At 37.8% G+C, this 21,752-nt stretch overlaps 1 protein-coding gene across 2 annotated transcripts in view; it reads left to right on the plus strand.

The window, feature by feature from the left end:
- The window catches only part of trappc9 (trafficking protein particle complex subunit 9), a 341,171-nt gene that overhangs the window by 209,001 nt on the left and 110,418 nt on the right, over positions 1-21,752 (plus strand). For both annotated transcript variants that reach the window (XM_066715841.1, XM_066715842.1), the window contains 2 exons: positions 2,511-2,663; positions 11,075-11,166. In XM_066715841.1, the coding sequence (XP_066571938.1) occupies positions 2,511-2,663; positions 11,075-11,166 (245 nt within the window). The remainder of the gene's footprint in view (positions 1-2,510; positions 2,664-11,074; positions 11,167-21,752) is intronic.

Consider the following 21,752-nt stretch of genomic DNA (forward strand, 5'->3'; position numbering starts at 1 on the left):
CGAGTTTCAACATGTAGTATGAACTAACTTGAATGATTGATGTTGGTCAGAGGCACATCTTTCAAAGTATTTCCTTAAGGCACATGGAGTTACACTTTAACACAGGTCTTCAATGTTTGTGACTCACGAACAGCAGGGTCAAAGAGAAAACTGAGTTTTAGTCATGAGATGGAAGTGTCTATAAGGTTTTTTGGTGGTAGCATGATCTTTAAACAGGTGAAGCTCACGTGGGTAAAAACAGGTCACCTCTGCAGTCACAACCGACCACCTGGTTTCTGTGTGTATGATCTTTACGTCATAAATGCCTTCTTTCCAACAATGCAGTGTTTAATTCAGAGGTGTTTTGCTACTGTGGTACTGGCTCTTACGCAGCAGTGTGTCATCGAGAAAACAGCAGTATGCTAAATCCAATCATATCTCACCCCTCTACTTCCCACCCATCCAGGGGGCACGCTACTCTCTAACTGTGTTCATTAGCCTGTCACTTCTCCCAGTCAGCAAGAGAGAGAGACACATTAAACTGGCAAATATGATGAAGAGTCACATGTTTTATATTACAGCAAATTAACATGGTCACCTTTTAATTTTCATAGACTTGCACGTTGTTTCCAGACAGTGGTGGTAGCCTTTAAATATTATAGATAGATAAAGAGATAAACAGTTAGCTTGAAACATAAACTCATGCATACATATATGTGTATGTCTACCTCTATGTGCTGGTCAACACAGTAAGCTTTGCTTGCTTTGCAAACTGTTGCAGTAAATGGTTTGTTTACAGTGTGATCTGAGTACACATCATCAATATAGATTACAGACATCAGACCTCTATATCATTAAATAGAAACACAATACATAAGACATAGGAAGATGGTTTGAATGAAAAATTATATAAATCCTTAGGTATCTAAAATGCTGAATAATGTATAGAATAATAATCTTCATCACCATCATCTTAATCGATTAATAAATCATCATCATATTATATGTCACTCTAAGAAATGATTCCAAATGGGATATGAAGCCAGTCAGGTAAAAAATAAAGCCCAAGACTTTATCACTGTCAGCTTGCATAAAACTACATTTATTTAAAATGACAATAGACAGGAAATAGCGCATAAGCAGTGCCGTGCACAACGTAACATGCTAGGAAATTATATACTTTATCTTGTCCATTGCCACCTCCATTGCTTCTCACTCTTTCATACTGATGAAATCTTGTATTATAAAATATTTGTATTTATTTAATAGAATGCATTGCAATACTGAAACACAATACTGTATATAATACCTATCTATGTCTGTCCCTTTGCTGGACAAGCTGTCAGTCAACCTGCTGTTCTGTTCATCCACCTCGTCTGATGTTTCCTGGCAAGCCAAGGCTGTGCGTGTAGACAGATGGTCTTTTCTACTAAGAACACAATTTTAAACCCAAAGTTTTTGACTGGCAATGGCTTCCAATGTGGTGCAGAACAGCTGCTAATACAAGGTGACACTTGCCAGTTAATAAGAGTGAGCAGTGGTCTCTGTGAGCCCCTGAATCACCACAACCCTGGAATAACATTAGGATAACTTTCAATCTGATTAACTTCCCATTGATTCTCAGCAGCACACTTTCCCTGTATTATGCATGTACATAGAGTCAACCACCAGCGGTGCATTTCGGCTTTCTTTTCATAATTTGTTTCTTTATGCTTCATTTCTGCATGAAAGGTACGATTCATTGTGGTTTTGGTGAAACTCAAACTGCTGTGTTTCACTTCTTTCAAGAACTCAACAAACAAGGGAAGAGTGCTGGCACAGTTGCTTTTTGCCTCGAGCACCACAATTTATTCACCCAAATATAAATTATATTTCCATGGTCAGTGCTTTGATCTAAACACATCTTCATCAAAATCTGTTATTGGAGCATTGTGTACATGTGTCAGCACTGTTTTTCCTTTTCTATCCATTATTGAGCTTTTACTAAATGTAGTGGCTAAAAGACACAATACAAAAAAATCCACTTACACAGTAGCTACTTAATAAAAGTTATATTCAATAGAGATTAAGTATTTAGCCTACATAGAGATGCATTTTGTATTTTTTTTAAATAGCTCTTTGATATTATTTATTGTAGCAGTCTTTGTCTAAATGGAAGTCCCACCACATTTTCTAATATTTTCTTGTTGTCTCACTCAGAAAATAATTCAGATTGTCATGTATTTCTTGGTGAAGTTATCGCCTTCTGGAACATTTTGCGCAACATAGCAATACAAAGGGCAACCTATTTCCTGCTGGAACTCTGACTCTATTGTAAGCGAGTGAGTCATTTATCTCACTCCCTTCTGTTTAAAATGTAGTCCAGGCATAAACCCATTGAGAGAGAGAGAGAGAGAGAGAGAAGGTATGTGAACCGGTAGAAATAGCATCTCGAGCCGGTGAGAATGACCTGGGGAGAGAATCTGCCCTGTCAATGTCTTTAGAGCCCGGTTTAATTCTCAATGTATTGTGTGCATTTTTTCTCTCTCTAGGATGGCTATTCAGGTGAACAAGTTCAACTTTGAGACTCTTCCCGAGCCGGATGAAGAGAGGATCCAGTACACTAACCCCAGGCAGCTGGAGGAGGAGAGACAGCAGGCCAGAGGCTATGAGATTAACAGCAAGTTGGATATCTGTTGGAAGATCATATCCTTTTTTCATTTGTTTCCCTACCCTACATTCACTTACATACCATTCTGTATTCCCTGCAGTCAAGTGTGGGTCCTGTAGGGTTTTAAGATGGTAAAAAAGTGAGCTGTATTTGTTGTTGTTTTTTTGTTATCCAAGCAGAAATCAGTGGTGCATTATAATGCATTTCTAAGATATAAACCAGCAAAAAAACAACAAAGGCTGCTGCTTACCCATGTTTCTTTCCCTTTTCCAACTGTTTCTCTGAACATTACTCAGCCTCATACTGCAGGACAGAGTGTTTGATATTAAAGATGGACAGCTCGGAACTACATGATCAAAACTGGCAAGGAAAAGGTCTTATCTTATTTATTGATTCATTTCAATGGAGATAAATCATTGTGCAGATTAAATTGCAGTGAAGGAGTGTGCAAAAGCTATTTTTCTTCCTTAAGTGGAGACAGATATAGTGACAGTGACTTTCCATTGAGCAGCTGCGTTGAAGAGAGGATCTACAATGTTTATCTGTGGGACGTTCAAGTCTGTTTGAGGTTAAGTCTGATGTTGTGAATGCACTTGGCAAAAGACAGAAATTTAAAAATAAAATATCAGTTTAAAGAAAGAAGCAGAAGGGAAATATGCTGGCACTGACATGGTTTGTAAAATGCAAGCAAATATGATGTGGAGGGAGAGAGACAAATTCTCATCCTAATTGGCCTTCCTGCTTTTAACCTTCTCAGCATCAATTTTCAGTTGAAGACTTTTTTTGACCCTATATCTTGCCCTGCTTCTGACTGTACTATTGGCTTACTGTCACATAGCTGTTACAACAGTCAGCACAATGAATTTCAGAGATATGCACAGTGAGGCTGAGTGGTAAGGTAACTTGAAGGGTTGAGAAAGCATGCATGATTCTCCCTACTTCATATTAATAGCATTACTAGTGGTTTGTGTTCAGAAATTGCTGCCGCTAAGATTTTGCCCAACAGTTTGCCATAAACCCAGTGTAAGCACAGCAGCTGTAGACTCGGTGAGTCTTTTTCAGGCTCTGTGTTCAGTGGAAAATAAAACACACACAGCTCGGTCACTTTGTATTTCACTGTGAAAACGCTGTGGTATCATGTCATACTAAAAACTGTATGCGAGAGAAGAATATTTTGTTTTAGTGCAGCTGTCATCGGATCAACAGTAGCAGTAGTTTAGTCTGTAGTCTTTGTGAACAAAATCATATTTTAAAATTCTGAGTAACAATGAAAAACTTTTGAGGTGGTAAATGTCAACTCTAACTGAGAATGCAAGACAGACAATCAAGAAACAGTTTTGACTGTGATGTCACCTTTGAGATTGGAGAAAAAAAAATCCAATATGTTTCACAGCTGATTCTGTAACCTAAATGTAGCAGTCATGAAAACCAGTCATTCAAATTAAGATTCAGACATCAGTTAAGCATTTTGCTGGGAATTTATTGAATAGATTAATTACTTTACCTATGAATGTAATGCTTTTTCTTTGCACCAGTGCCATTCCTATACCATGTTTTTCAACTGTATCTACGCTTTAAGAGTGTATATAGAAACATATGAATAAATACATAAATAAGTACGTTCTATTACAGTGAATGATAGTATATCATTGCTGTATTTTATAACGTCATTTGGAAAGTGAAATTCAACAGCTGATATTTGTATTTTTTTTTTTTTTACTTCAGTTGCCTTGCAGTTACCAATTTAATTGAAAAAAATCTAGTACTATTCTAGAATTTGTTCTCCTTGAGCGAGTCTCTAATAATAATAAAAGTATGCAAATGTTACAGATTGCCCTTTTAGTTTGTTAGACGGACTTAAAAAATCTGAGACCCTATCTGATCGCCAGCAGACTTGCAGGGCATCATAGTTGTTTGGTAAGATGCACCTTGGAAGTAAAGCCGGTTCTCAGCTAGCATCTGTGGCCAACATCTGGTTCCCACTCACAATTAGAGGGTTGTGCTTGTAAATTCAGTGCGGAAGCAGATGGGTGGCCAGAGCAAAGTGCAGCGTGCATTCAAAACTTTATTCTGCATTTCTAGAGACAGAAAGAATGGTGTGATGTTGTTGCATGTTGTTGATAGAGAGCGGCATTGACTGACATGATCTTTAAATAGTATAGTCCTTGATTAAAAAATATCCCAGTATACTCAGTCAGAACAAAAGTAATTAGCAGTCGTTTTCAGTTCCAAAAGCACAGACCCTCCTGGAATGTATGTGCCGTACAGACACTATAAAGCCATACTATTTGCCTCATCCCTATCCAGTGAACCAGTCCTCTTCAGCAAGGCCTCTTGAAGGTTACCAACACATTTTCTACGGCAGGGTGACGAAGACCAGTTGATTTAATTAGCATGCCTTGTAGCTTCTTTCCATGCCCAAACTGGTCTGCTGATTTAAGTCCTGTGATTCTGCTAGATGAATGTAATATCATTATAAAACTATTTATGAATAACAATATTTAGCAAGATGGGAAATCATGCAAGAAAATGATTGGTTGTATTATAACTGGAAAGAAATTACCGTTTGTCAGGAAAGGATTTTTTTCCCCCCCTTTTAAGCACCCATTTCCTATAAATGGTGGCTCAGTGAGAGGTCATCTCTCATTGCACGGCCCTACCAGGCAGGCAGCTTCCTCCTAATTGGCCTTGTGAACTCAGACTGTGTTTTAGGTTGCACTTGTATACCCCTGTTATCTCTTTCTGGCACATAGGAGACTCAGCTATTAGAGATAAGCCAGGCCCTTTAAGAGCAGAGGTGCATTGCATTGAACCTGTTACTTGTTGAGTTTAGTTGACAACACTTACAGATGGCACAGCTAGTCTTCAAACAGAGTACAGATCTACAGGAAGTTTGTCCCTTACTCTTCACACTTGGCCTTTGGGTAGGAAAACCCTACTGTTAACAAAAAGACAAGGTGATTGTCCCAGGGATCTGTTAAAATTGCATTATTAGTGCAATGCAGTTAAGATAATATATGTTTATTACCTTTAAGAAATCTTCTAAAATAACTGCAATAACTAAGTGTTCTTGCAAAGTCAGCAACAGCCTTCATGAGAAGCATACATCTGGAACATTGAGGTAATGAAGAAGCAATTATGGATTCAGTGTAATTTAGGACTTGCTGTCAGTTTGTTGGGAAGCAAGTCCTGTTAATTATTTATTCACTTGCATAGCTATTGAATTTACTATCATATTTGCTAATTTATTTACATGGAAACAGCCTTTCAATTACTGTCTCTCTAATTTTCCACATGACACAGCTTTGGGGATGTTTTGTAGGACCCCTGTGGTCTGAACATACACAGCCAGGTACACACACAAGCTAATCAACTCTGAACAGAGACATTTCCACTTGAGGTCCATATGGGAGTGCTACACAGTGAATATGTGAATTACTGTAAGACAGTGAAAAATACAAAATTACAACTGATTTTCAAAAGGAAAGTGTTATGACATTGCTGTTGATAAAAGCTTTCAGATGTTTCACAAGCTTTCATAGTAAGATTATACATTTACAATGAGCTAAAGGACAAATGTGAGAAACACTCTGTCAACCAGTCAAGTCCGTAATCTGTAAATCCGTTTGTCCATACCATTGTCATTTTAATGCAGTTCTCTCCTGCTCTCTCTCTCCACACCCTGACTCTCTCCATGCCTCCCCTCACCAGGAGTCCAGGTGCTTCCTGCTTCCAGCCATTCATGGGGAAGCGTTGGGTCAAGTACTTCCCCGTCATTGCTTCTCCCCTGGGGTCCATTGAGGTGCAGGGCAATTCGGAGAGGTCTCTTACCATGCTGCCCAGTACGGCATCTACATGTACATATATAACTATTAACTATAATGCCTGATAGTTCAGACCACCTCTTTCTTTCATCTAGGACTGGTGCTTATCACAGGACTAGGTTTCAGAATTGGTAATCCTCTGGTCTTAAGGTGATTAGTACTCCAATGGCAGCAGTAACACGGGTATGATAGCCCCTCTGAACTCTGTTTCAAAAATACTTCCACTTCACCTCTACTTAACCTAAAGGAAGGGTAAGACTATAATCTGTATCATTGTGTCAAAGTCATAGTTGTCCTGCTGAACAGCTGGAGAGAATATTAGTATTAAAACAAAACCAGGTAATAATTCCAGCAAAGGTAGCAAAATGCACTGACTAGTGATTGTTTAATATAATTGAATCCTAGAGGAATAAGACAAGCTAATTTCATCTTTCTAGATTTCGAGACAGATGAAGACTTATTTTCTGAAGACTTGTTTACTCTTCCTGTAGCAGGTGAAATAACGATGGGGTCCATGTCAGTCCATATGAATTAATTTATCAAAGGGAGGCCCTTCCGTGGCTGCGGTTCACACATGGGCATCAGTCAACAGACTGAGTTTAGACAGTCAGCTCTTTTTTCTGCTCCACTGAAGCTCATAATAAAGTGGACTATAGTATATTCAAGAAGAAACTTAAGTGGGCTTGTCTGCTTTATGAAAGAAAGTTTAATTTAAATTCAATAAACCATATAGTTCCCCCCTCCCCTCTACAATATATAAATACTCTCATGTAAAAGAAGCTCATCTAAGTGCACTTTAAATATATATAGGCATAGGTATAACAGAAATTGAAGATGAAGATAAAACAATAAATGTGAAAGGACATTTTTTCAGATTGCCAGTTTTATTGGTTTATTAATTAAGTTGTGTATTTCTGTATTGTTTTTGTTTACCTTTCATTCCAGAACAGTTTCAGTACTTTACTTATAATACAAATTGTGAAAATGTATCTGTAACAACAGATATCTCAACACATTTTCAAAGATTACAAATTAAAATGGAGAGAAACACTGATATTTCAGCAGACTTCCTTCATAGATATGATCTGATACAAAAAGTTGTACTCATCTTGGTTGTATTACATTCGCAGGCTTTGAATGGCGGGGAGGGATGACCATTTATATTATTACACATTCTATCGTTACTTGTTATATACAGTGAGGGAAAACAATATTTGATCCCCTGCTGATTTTGTACGTTTGCCCACTGACAAAGAAATGATCAGTCTATAATTTTAATGGTAGGTGTATTTTAACAGTGACAGACAGAATAACAACAAAAAAATAAACGCATTTCAAAAAAATGATAAATTGATTTGCATGTTAATGAGTGAAATAAGTATTTGATCCCCTATCAATCAGCAAGATTTCTGGCTCCCAGGTGTCTTTTATACAGGTAACGACCTGAGATTAGGAGCACTCTCTTAAAGGGAGTGCTCCTAATCTCAGCTCATTACCTGTATAAAAGACACCTGTCCACAGAAGCAATCAATCAATCAGATTCCAAACTCTCCTCCATGGCCAAGACCAAAGAGCTGTCCAAGGATGTCAGGGACAAGATTGTAGACCTACACAAGGCTGGAATGGCCTACAAGACCATCGCCAAGCAGCTTGGTGAGAAGGTGACAACTGTTGGTGTGATTATTCGCAAATGGAAGAAACATAAAATAACTGTCAGTCTCCCTCGGTCTGGGGCTCCATGCAAGATTTCACCTCGTGGAGTTTCAATGATCATGAGAACGGTGAGGAATCAGCCCAGAACTACACGGGAGGATCTTGTTAATGATCTCAAGGCAGCTGGGACCATAGTCACCAAGAAAAAAATTGATAACACACTATGCCATGAAGGACTGAAATCCTGCAGCGCCCGCAAGGTCCCCCTGCTCAAGAAAGCACATGTACAGGCCCGTCTGAAGTTTACCAATGAACATCTGAATGATTCAGAGGAGAACTGGGTGTTGTGGTCAGATGAGACCAAAATCGAGCTCTTTGGCATCAACTCAACTCGCCGTGTTTGGAGGAGGAGGAATGACCCCAAGAACACCATCCCCACCATCAAACATGGAGGTGGAAACATTATGCTTTGGGGGTGTTTTTCTGCTAAGGGGACAGGACAACTGCACTGCATCAAAGGGACGATGGACGGGGCCATGTACCGTCAAATCTTGGGTGAGAACCTCCTTCCCTCAGCCAGGTCATTGAAAATGGGTCGTGGATGGGGATTCCAGCATGACAATGACCCAAAACACACAGCCAAGGCAACAAAGGAGTGGCTCAAGAAGAAGCACATTAAGGTCCTGGAGTGGCCTAGCCAGTCTCCAGACCTTAATCCCATAGACAATCTGTGGAGGGAGCTGAAGGTTCGAGTTGCCAAATGTCAGCCTCGAAAACTTAATGACTTGGAGAGGATCTGCGAAGAGGAGTGGGACAAAATCCCTCCTGAGATGTGTGCAAACCTGGTGGCCAACTACGAGAAACGTCTGACCTCTGTGATTGCCAACAAGGGTTTTGCCACCAAGTACTAAGTTGAAGGGGTCAAATACTTATTTCCCTCATTAACATGCACACAGTACACAGACAAAATAATGTACTAAAAGTAAAATATAACCATTTATGTTTTTCTATAGAATCTGCTTTATGTCCTGCTGTATGCATTTATTTATTTGCCTGCTGGTCTTGGGTCTGCTGGATAAGTAGAGCTGACCAGAAAGATTGTAAGTATACAGTAATACACAAAAGGTAACTCTTTAAAAGTAGCATCTGGCCTCTCATTACTAGCCATTTATGTCATTAAAATGGAAACTGGCCTGCAGCAGGTTACAGCCTGTAAATGTTTAATTCAGTACAAGATCTTTTTTTTTTCCTTTGATACCTGAGGGTAATCTGGTTGTTGTTGATATATAGGATATTATTAATCTGGAAGATGACCTGGGGGTTATTCATGCCAGAAGGGGATAGAGGCATTGGTTGTCAAGTTTATTTAGGAATAATGCTATCCAGACAAATAACCTTATTATTATTATTTTTTTTTGTCAGCATGAAAGGTAGAAAGTTATTTCGACTTTTTTCAGTTTCAGTCTGTTAGCTGTTGTTTGTTTTATGACCATTAAAACCTTCTTGGATAATATAGTGAAGAATTGTGTTTGAAGAATGGCCTTTTCATTTTTATTTTATTACAAAAAAAAAAAGGAAGAAATATTCTGCTTGGGGAAAGTGCTTTGATTAAAATATCTATATTAATATGTATTATGTCCAATTTTTCCTCTCTGCTGTTGGGGAAATTTAAACTTTATGAATTTTAAAAGTATTTTTAATTGAAGTTCTTACATTTCACAATCTACACATCAAAAAGCAAGATGATACACCCATCTATTCTGAATGGTCAGAATACAGACATGCACACAGATTGATTTTTCCTAATTACATGTAAATATACGTGGGTGGTCACATCATATTGAAATCCGAATCTGACTGAAATGTGGAACGTGTTAGTCTAGAACTCAAGAAGTGATGGATTATCTATCAGCAATCTAACTCTAGTAGGACTGAATGAAAAAATGCATTTGGTCTAGAAGTGTCTAGTGAACCTGAATCATTGTTACCCTAATTAGAGAAATTTGCTATAAGCAACAAATCCTTGCATGTTGTCATGGTCTGGATCTTGTACTTGAGACTGAGTCACAGATGTCCTTGAGAAGGGAATTTCACATCCTGAGGAGAAAATGGCTTTAAGCTGCTCATATGCTACGTGTGCTAAGAATCACTATGTGCAGTTTGTAGAGGTACTCCTCTGAAGGCCTGTACATTAAAATCAATATTGATGCATTTCTCTCAGTCACTCTCTAAGCTGGCACTGTTAATATTGCCATTCACCTACAGTAAACTGTCAATGTAGGGGTCACCAAGATCGGTTTTACATTACTTAGGAAACTGTAAATAATCATGTATAACCATCAGCGCTGACAATTTTAGTTTGCAACAGGTTTTTTTTGTTTTTGTTTTTGTTTTTTTGTTTTTTTAAGGTGAGATGAAGACTTTTCATGCCAATTCATATAATTTGTCTGGAAAGTTACTTGCCAAAGCTATTAAATTGATTTATAAATATTTCCCAGGATGCATTTGTGTAATGAACCCACCATCATTCGTAATTTACACCTTTTTTCTATCAAGTCTCTCCCGAAAAGATTGAAAGTATCATGTGCATTCAGCCTTAAAATGTATTCATGTATCATCATAGTCTTGAAAAATCCTTTCTTCCTTTCCCAGTGCACTCTCATCTGGATCAAGTTAAGTTATCCTACGAAAGGTTTTCTTCTGGATACTGCATGAAGCTGATTGAAAACTAAACTTTACGTGGTACTTAGACTGCTCCATGAGTATATAAGAAATTAATCATTGTTTCAGATATAGGAAATGAGTAAATGATTCATTTAGCAATGCACTGTCTCTAAATCATCCCCTGGTTTAAGATGTGCTGGTGCAATCACTGCAATGAAGACAAGTGTAGTTGATCAGCTGCTTTCACCATCTACAGTATGGTAGTGGTTATGCCTATTCCAAGTTTTTCCTTAACCCTACTTTACCCCTCTTTGAAGCGGCAGGGAGAAGCCAGTGTGGAAGGTGTGCTCAACCAGCTGGTCCTGGAGCACCTACAGCTGGCACCTCTGCAGTGGGGTGAGTACATGGGGGCTTTTCTTTCTCACTTCGCTTTATTCTGATGGGCAGCTACAGGACTGACTGAGATCTCATACAATAACTCTCTGAAACCAATTCTATTTTTTGCTAATGTATGTAAAAACTAAACAATGCTACCATGCTAATGGTTTTATTTAGTTAGTTATTTAACAGTGGGTAGTTGGCTAAAAGGGTTTGACTTGTCAAATCCATCCTATGTTCCTGCTTAGTCTGAGCAGTTTATGAGTGTGTGTTTTAAGCTTGTTTTCTGGAGATGCTGCCTGGATTATAAGAGCACCTGTTGCTGAGCCTTGGGGCCTAACTCTGAGTTAGGCTGAGGTGTTATAGCTGTTTTGTATTTATATAAAGGGCCAGGCATATGGTATACTGGATATTGAGCAATGCACTATGGGAATTGAAGGGTTCCATTGACACCTCTGTAGCCATCTGTAGCCATTGTTTGAAATATATATATATATATATATATTTTTTTTTTTATGTAAAATTGTTTGATTTAATACTTTATGGTTTCTTGGGTGTGTGTTTTAATTAGTCAGGGTGGTTGCAGATTATGCCATTTGTGTAAGTGTATATCGTATTCTGTTTTTAGCATCTTTAGTTGCATAAAAAAGAGGATTAGAAGACAGTCATGGTTTTCAGTTAATCCAGAAGCATTTAACTGTGGCACCTTATGCTTTTTTTCTGTGGTAAGAGTCACAGTAAAATAGCACCAACTTCGTTATTTGTTCTACTATTCTTTTGGAAACAGTAACTGCTTACATAAGGATCTTGAATTAATGATGAAAACTCAATTGTGTTTCGGTATTGGTAATGTTTCATTAAGGAATGGTATGTGTTACCCCGCTTCAGCCCAATGCCTTTTTTAAAATTAATGAATAGGCAAGATCATAGTGTTGTGATGAATAATGTAATACACTTAAATTAATGATCATCATCATAATAGTAATCAAATAAGTCGATAATGCAGATAATAACTAGTTCTTGTGTCAGACAAAGGGTGCCCTATGAAATCTGATAGACTGATGTTTGTACTAATAGATACATTCAACTGAAAGTACCACATTCATTTTTATGTACTTCTGAATAAATCAGTCCCTTCAATTGAAAATGTAAAAATACCTTACTCAAAGGACATGCATTGACACTTGATACTTTTATTAACCATATATTTATACTGTCTTTTTGGGGTTTCGTTTTGAGGTGAAGGGAAATGCCTTCTGCTCTCTGTAACCAAATGCTGTAATGTTTGTACAGTGCCGTCACAGAAACAAACTGCACTCTCAGTACATTTGTATACAGTGCTTTAAAGAGCAACAGGTGGAGTCTTTTTATGATGACTGTGCAGTCAAATTAATTCATTCTGTAAGAATGCCTTTATCATTTGGAACGCTTTCCCTACGGATAAGAAAATCATTAGTAAAGATTGGAGGCTTTAATACGACACAACCACTGTTAGCTGCACATCAGCATAAAGGTGATTAAATGGGGGGATCCATCTAACTTAATATGCACCCTGTCTCCTTTGATCCGCTTTTAATTGATCCTACTGTTAAGTTTAGCTATTAAAAAATATATATATTGTTCTGTGCTTATAAATGTAAGTGATTGAAATGTTTTCCTTTTCATTTGCTTAGAGGGTACCTCAGTGTACATCATTTAATTTAATGTTATGTACCATACAACGTTGGATTTGATTTGGTGACTCTCCACGGCTCCCCCCAGAATGCCATTTGCCGAGATTGAAATGTGAAAAGGTGATCCTCTCTACCCACAGGATCTTTAGTGTGATGAAAATCAGATTTGGTCTGTGTGTTATTGGGTTATTCCCCATCTTCTATTTAATATTTTTACTATATTGGTTTATAGGTCATTATTAAGTAGTCTAGGAGGAATTGCATCAAAGCTAATAAAAAAGCATGCACTTTAGCGTGGGTTACGAATGACATTAGGAGTGCTACTCAATGTGGGCTGAAATATCACAGTCCACAAGTGACTGCCCTTTTAAAAAATAGTGGGAATGTCTGCAGTCATAATTGTAAGCAGAAATTGAGTGGGAATAGATTACTAGTGTTGGATTATTATAATATCTTTATAATTGTGCATTTTTGCATTGTGTTTTGTCCTCACTGTCTTGAATGGCATTTATCATTTCCTTCTTAACTGCTGACTACAGCAGAGAGGTCCAGCCCCTGACCCGGGGCCTGCTTTCCAGACTCAGTAGTATACTCCATGTGTATCTCTGCTTCTATTGGCCAGAGTTTACAGACAGCTTTGTTGCTATGGAAAGAAAAAAAAAAAAAAGAAATGTATCTCTCTTTGATCTTCACAGTCTTAAATATTTGAACCAGTGGTTACTGAGAAGTTCAATTTGTATTTTCTGGGTGAGTCAGCATACTGTTTATTAAAGTGCATGGCAACCCTCATTTACAGCAAAGTGCCGTTTGTAGACACTCATAGACAACTTGTGCATTTAAATGGTACCAGTGACACAGCAATACCCAATTCTCAGCATAACTAATATGACATGAAATCTCAATAGAAGGTCCTGTGATCGCTTTATTGAATGAAACCAGCAATGATCTCAGTCATATCTTTATAGTACCTCGGCACAGGACTTCTATGAGCTCAGGTATCTCTGAGAAGCTCCAGGCGGCTGAAACAGAATGGAAAGGTGGTTGGACAGTTCAGCCATCAAGTTATACATTGTTTTAGCATTCCCTGTGGGCTTCAGAGTAAATGCAACACAATTTAATTTATGTATTTTTATTCCCATTCATTTTCTCTACCTTGCTGTCCACTTCCACTACACTCTCACTGTCTTTGGTATGTAAAAAGCACCTGGCTGGAAAGCTCTCTAATGCTCTGTGGAAACCCTGTGCCGGACCGGGCCAAGCCGGGCCAGGAGAACCATCAATCCAGCAGGCTTCTTTTGTATTGCTTTGTGTTCACTCTTCATTAAAGAAGTCATAGGATTAATGAGGTAGTGTTGGTCTTTCTGGCTATCTGCCAGTGTATCCAATAATAGCAATTAGTTTGCCAAAAGCCTCCCTGCTACATTTCACAAATGAAATTATCAACGCGGTAATTGTAAGTGAATAATAGTAGTACAATTTTTAATATTTTTGTGTTATTATTCATAATAATATTCAGACTTCATAGTAGACGAAGAAACTGAAATACTGCCAATGACTGTAATAACTGTAGTGTAAATAGTAGCACTGACAGTGATGTGTGGTGAGTTTATTTGATGTATCCTTCAGATTGTTCTTCATGGCCATTTACTATCCCAAGAGCAAAGAACCATGGTACATTGGAATTATATTATTATTCAAATGATATATCTTAGCAGGTGCCCTTATCCAGGGCAACTTATAATCGTTAAAATAGATCACAATATTTTAAAGAATATACTGTGTTCTTTACTATGCCATATAATTCTCTGTTTCATAATGATCCACAGCAATAGCATAGTGTTAAATATTCATTAATATTAATTTCCCTGCCACATCACTAAATAATACAGCATGGTACCAAAGGTTACTGTACAAAAAGAAGTATAACATTGCTCCCTTTCTGCTATTTCCTCTATTCACCTTGTTTTTTTCATGGCCACTTATTTGACCTTGTTGCAACACATTTAGATAGTTTTCTGCCCATGTCACGTTTTGAAACAAGAACTGCTCTTTACTGGATCTGAAGCATCACTTAGTCTTACATCATTGAAACTCTGCAAAGATCATCCTGGTGGACAAGGAACAGCTTCTTCTTGAGGGTTCTTTACATCGGACAAGGATACCTACGGTGGCTTGTCTTTTTCTGTTGCCGTGGTCACCAGCTCTGGGTTAACAGTGCAGCAGCACAGTGCTGAGATGACTGTAAAAGGTCTTGCTTGCTGTATTGATAATCCCAATGCTGCATTCTTTAGTTTGCCCTTTGCCTCATTGTTTATTGAACCTATTTTGCCCTTTAAAATAGCTGAGGCTAGAAAAGGGGATTTTCTTTGCACAGCCGCCTCACATGCCAGCATGCCAGCACTGTAGGGTGTGTTTTCAGATGTTAGCCTGTGTGAAGTAACGGTCAGGGCTCTGGACTCTGGAGTGGAGGGTCATGGGTTTAGTCCAAACTGGGGGACGGTGTCGTTGTACACTTAAGCAATGTACTTTACCTAGATTGCTCCAGTAAAATGTCAGCTTTTTACTGAAAGAATTATGCTAAAAAGAAGCATATATGTATAGTAATTTCTTCTTAACATTTAAGCTTTCTTGGACATATTCAGATTTTGTTGACCCTGTACACATTAGTGTCTATGATACTAGAGAAGTCTAGGATAATTCTGGAATTATTAATATGTACATACACATTTATTGTTTAATTTTATTTTACTTTATGTTATGTAAATGATTGGTGTCTTTAAAAAAAAAAATGTTTTTAGGATATTCATTGGCACATCTCACCATCTTCTCCCACTCTCACCTTGCTGGCATTCTGCATGAGTGATCATAGCTATAATTGTTGAGCAAAGAGCTGTAAGTTGAAAACCACAGCCCGCTTTACTCGAATAGAGCCTCATGCTTTTTCCTGACATGGCCGATTTTATTGCCAGACAGGTGCTGTTGTCTTTATCCAGCCTGCTCTCCAGAAACCACAGCTGTGAGACTGAATGCTTCTACCATCGTGTGTCCAAGCATCTGTAACAAGGGCTCATAAAGAGTCATACTGCACATATTAACGATACAGTCTGTAATGATGCCATCGTTTCTATGCTTATTGGTAGTAGTGGCTATAGAAGTAGTATAAGTATTCCGGTGTAGCACTGTTGAAATATGTGTGTGCCCATTTTAGCACAGTGTTTGGTACACTGAGGATTTAAGCACTTAATCCTGCCCCGGTCTCAATGAATCCGCTTTTCAGCAATCTAATTGTTATTGTTAATTGTCATTAATTGTGGCATTGCCATCATCATTGAGATTATTTCAAAGTAGGTTCAATGAAGGCCATTATCTTTCTGCCCAGTTACATTTTGCGAAGGGCCAAAGAGGCTGTTTTTTCTCTGCAATGCTCTCCTGGAGCAAAGAGAATCCAAGACTGTCTGGTATTGGAGTGAGAGAAATGCACCCTACAGTGAGACAGTGATCCAGCAGCTACCCCTTTTGCATGTCAACCTAGTCATTATTTTTGTTTTATTGATCTGTGGAGATCTATACCAATGGTTGTGAAACATCATATATATATATATATATATATATATATATATATATATATATATATATATATATATATATATATATATATATATGGAGACAGTCTTGGTTATATTACAAGCTGGCACTCAGTATGTTGTGTTTTGTCCCTGTTGTTCCATATAATTATTTCTCATTAATAACATCTCCCTGGGAGCAGCTGTTAGCTTCTGTCTTCAGTGGAGTTTATTTTATTTTATTCTATTTTTTGTAGCTGAATGGACAAAGGATGTCTGTCCCTAGGAGCAAATGGCCAGTGTATCCACAGATTCACCTCTCCATCCATTTTACTCCGGGTTCCCAAGCAACCATAATTTATCATGTATTACCATAGCAACGAGTGGATTTCTGAACATCTGTTTCCAATGAATGCATTAGTCAGCAGTGTTTTGGTTTGCAAAACCAATAATCATCTGCGCTGGCTTACTGATTGAACTGGATACATAGAGTTTATCATGTTGGTCACGAGCGAAACATTGCTCCCTGAACTCTTCTCTATTATCAGCCACATTGACTAGCAGCCAATGAAATCCTCCAGCCGTGCCCTTTAGTCAAGACGGAGCTTCTGTCAATCCAAAAGAACAGCTAAACCAAGGTGCTTCAGGAAGACCATTTTAAAGTCACAACTTTTATCTAAAAGATCACTGAGAAAAACAGGGACTTGTCCTAAATTATTTAAATTTGTAAAGCATGTTTAATTTTTCATTTTGATCCATTAGGTTTATTTTGAGATTTTTCTTTATATTCCAGAAAAAAAAAAGAAAAAAACTGTGCTACTTCTTTGCTAAATGTTGTATGTTAAAAGCTATTTTACTAAAATACAAATGTCAGGTTGGAAACTAAAGTTGTGTAGATTCCGTGCGCATAGAAAGGGCTTTTTAATATATTAATGCAATGCCAAATCTTGACAGACAAAATACTTTATTTGGCTTACAAATGTATGATAGAAAACACTTCTAAGAAATAAGAAGATACTACGTCAAAGAAATAGCATTGTTTGCAAACCGTTTAACTAGTCAGGTAATTCTGAGACACTGTAATTTCACTTTTTATTTAGCAGCCCTTTAATACCATACTGTATGTCATGCCCTTTCCACCTGAAAACAGGCGTGTCTTATGCCTGTGGTATTAGGCTGCTCTGCACCATTATCACACTGTCAACCCTGTTCATTTTCAGAATTGCATCCTGTAGCTGTATACCAACACAATCTTGCCAGTCTAATTAGTCCACAGCATAACCTTTTAAATTCTAGCAACACTGTCTCTGCACACTTCACAGCATTCTGCGGTTCTGTGTAAAAGAACAACAACATCAATATCTTCGGATAGCTGTGTTAGTTTATTATGTATTCTGCATGATCGCCAGCTATTTAAAGGCACTTGCAAAGCAAGACAGAACACATTGTGACTGAATCTTAGCATTGCTGCATTAAAGGAACCTTTAAGGAAAACGTTTGCATTGATAATCTCACCGCCATCATTCATTGATCAGCTGAAGCGTTGCAACTTGGCGAATTTCCCTGCTCCAGTGTCTTTGGATCTTCCACACTGTTGTCATTGGAAAGCCATTCTCATTGTTCTGCGAGGTAGTGATGGATGGGTTGGCACACACAGCCACTTGACATTCAGAAGACGAAGCTTAAGTTAACGTGAAGTAGCATGAATTGCTTCTGTAAAAATAAATACATACAATTCACTTAACATTTCTAAAGTATCACATTACAGATCCCAGTGCTTGTCATCAACAAAGCAGGACTTCACTAGTTCACAAGTCAGATAGGGATAGTGGTTTCTGTAGGTAATAGTACATCTCATTCTAAGGGGATTAATTCAGGATTTTTCACCATAGAAGCAGCCGCAGTTAAGAATTAAGATTTGAAAATTCTTTAAAATCGGCACTTTGAGCTTGTTAATTCTGATCATAATTAAACATGACACAGAAATGCATGTGGATAATGCATCAACATATACTGTACCTATTTATTTCGATTTATTTATAAGAATGTTTTAATTAAAACCACTCTATTTCTGTTTGGAACTGGAGTAACACATCCTTTCATGGAAACTACTCAATCTAATTCTGAGTTTAATACATGGGTAATTTTCATTACCTGCAGACTTTGGATAATTAGTTTAAATTAAGAGACAGCTGCTCTTTAATTGGAGTGTTGGATTACCTCAATCAACATTATTTAACCATTTCCATAAAGGTTGAATATGTGTGTTCTTAAATATCCAAATTCAGTGTCTTCTTTATTTTATTTTTCAAAGGTCTCAATTAAGTCTTATAACCTAAGAATGTTCAGTATCAAGACAAATTCACTTATTTATTTTGCACCATTCAAATAACCTCTTACTCAAGCTGAGTGATTGTGCATCAATTATTGCATTATTAAGTATGTTTGTTTGTCACAATGATACACCTTCCCTATGTTGTGCAAGACAATGAATCTGGAAGCAGTCGATATATTGTAATCAGGAAGAAGTCTGTGGTACAACAAACCCATTAAGTTTTGGGGGTAAAGGATAGCTCATCTTGGCATGCGTTATACTCTATACAACTAAAGATCTTGCATTACTGTGGCAAGCCGTTACAGACCTAGTTTTGTTCAATTAGTTGGTTTCTAAATAAAGTTCTCAGGATCTATCTTACCCTAATGCTTCAGAACAGGAGGCTATCCTTCAAACCAGGAGTGCCTATGTCCAGTCCTCTGTTACTGTAATCTTCCCTGCTTTTAAAAGTCTTTTTGAATTATTAGCAGTCTGGGAACTGGGGAAATGGGTTAATCTACTCAAATTTATATATATATATATATATATATATATATATATATATATATATAATATATCATTACACTTTGATAATTAAGACCTCAAATGGCATAAAAAGACAAAATACCTCTTTTCCTGAAAGGTGCAGAATCTCTGGTTTTATTCCATATGTAACATAGAAGAAATATAGTGGGAATTGTATTGGGTTCAGGTGACTTTCCCTGATCACATATGCATCCCCAAAAGGTAGAGGCCAGAATTGTGTTCTTTCAGTTTTCCATGATTTGAAGTGAGTGTATATATGGTGTGTCTTTTTCACGTTATTTTTTGTACAACTTTGTGATTACAAAAACAAAACAAAAAAACTCATCCATCAGCTACATGTTTCATTACAAAATCATACAGTAATTGTATTTGCTATGTACTTGTTAAAGCTCTCTATATATGTGTGCATATATGCACCAAAAAAAACGACCAATTTTCCAGCACAGAAAGGTGCTCCTAGGTGACACAGGATGCTACAGTGTTCCAAATATCAAACAAAAATCCAAATATAATCAGAAAAATAAAAATATGGTTCTGTGATATCATAATGGACACACACATACTAGTCCTGCCACTTCTTCCACATTCAGACTATACTAACAGGAGACTTCAAGCACAAACTGGGTGGCCCTGGTGAATTAGCTTTATACGCGCTGGCAATATAAATATCCCCATGGGACAGACTGTTGCACTCAGCAGGAAAACCTGTTGAGCTACAACCCTCTGACCTTCTGCTACCAGAAACCCCTTACAAGTACCCTGCTGACAAAAGGTCTCTCTCTGTGCCACACGTGTCAGCAGTGAGCTCAGACTCAGTTCCAGGGCTACAGGCAGTTTTGCGCATTGTTAGGCACCGTGTTCTTTCCCCGTGTTATCAGACTGAGAAAATAATGCCCCTGTCTAAATGTCAGCCGAGGCGCTGCTGCATGTGACTGTGTTTTTTATTTTTTTAACTTCCATTGTAATGCAGAAGGTTACTGGCTGCCTGGCTAATTATCTGTGACAAATGATTGTGAAGTTCCAGAGCACCTTGAGGGGTTCTTGTCATGCTTAGAAACAAACGAGTCAGAGAGAGAACCTGCGATGGAGGATAGAAAGAGTGAAGACAGAGAGAAGTGAACATGTCTAATTTGCCCCCATTGAAATATAAATATATATATTTACAGATAAGATGTGCAGAACAAGCCATTACATGTCACTACATCATGTTTTCACCGAACCCTAGTAGGTCTTTATGCAGGAGATTTTAACCCACTAATATTGGTACAATCATTTCTATTATAAATATAGAAGGTGTGTGAATGATGCCAATCCTGCCCAGGCTTTAACAGTTGTAAAGATATATAATCATAGCCTACAGTGTGTGCATAGATCTTCCATCCATCCATCCAGTTTCAAAACCCCTTGTCCTGGTGAGGGACATGGGGAAGCCGGAGCCGATCCTGTCAGGCATAGGACGCAAGGCAGGAATACACCCAGGACGGGACGCCAGTCCAACACTGGGCAACACACACACACACACACACACACACACACACACACACACACACACACACACACACACACACACACACACACACACACACACACACACACACACACACACACACACACACACACACATACATATATAGGGCAATTTAGCGAGACCAATTAACCCAAGCCCCATGTCTTTGGACAGTGGGAGGAAACCAGAGTGCCTGAAGAAAACCCAGACGGACATGGGGAGAACATGCAAACTCCACACAGACAGGCACCCCAAGCCGGGACGAGGCAGCAGCGCTAACCACCGTGCCACCCGTGCAAAAATCTTTTTCCACATAATTTGTTATTTCTTCCTGAGCTGTAGCAATCCTCTATTAGCATAAGTGCCAGAGCCCTTTATTGATTCTTAACAAAGCTTATTGTCTGATAACTTTCTAGTTGAAAACCGCATTTATTGAATGGCTTTTATTAGTGCCTTGTTGTTTCTGAAACTTCCCAGTTCACCTCATTTATAAACCTCTTGAATTCAATTTTACCAACACAACACAGTTCAATTTAATAAGCAGATAAATTGCAAGCGTGTTTCGCTGTGATGAATGGACTAAAAGGAAACCTTTAAATGATAAAGAATGTATATTGATAGTTGGCAAGGGGATTCAAATGAATATAACATTTATTCTCTGCTACAGTCTCGTTTTTAACCCTTCGAGTGGATAAAATCACACAGGGCATTTTTTTTTTTATATATATATATATATATATATTTTTTTTTTTTTTTCTTATGTGTTCTATTCCATTAACTCCAGTGATCCCTATAATGTTCGGAAGTCGGTCTTTACATCACATACTTCCTTTTCATACACTCCCAGAATGCCGTTGAGAATTTTTACTTTCAGCAGTTCCATGCTGAGAAAAAAACAATTTTGGACTGATCTGAGCAACATTAAATAATTTAGGTCAAAAGACTGAACTGTAGAAGACAAATTAACTGCAGCTGCTCTCTAGAGCAATATTGAATAAAAA

Source organism: Amia ocellicauda, chromosome 10 (assembly GCF_036373705.1).
Source record: "Amia ocellicauda isolate fAmiCal2 chromosome 10, fAmiCal2.hap1, whole genome shotgun sequence".
In the NCBI taxonomy this organism is placed as follows: Eukaryota; Metazoa; Chordata; class Actinopteri; order Amiiformes; family Amiidae; genus Amia; species Amia ocellicauda.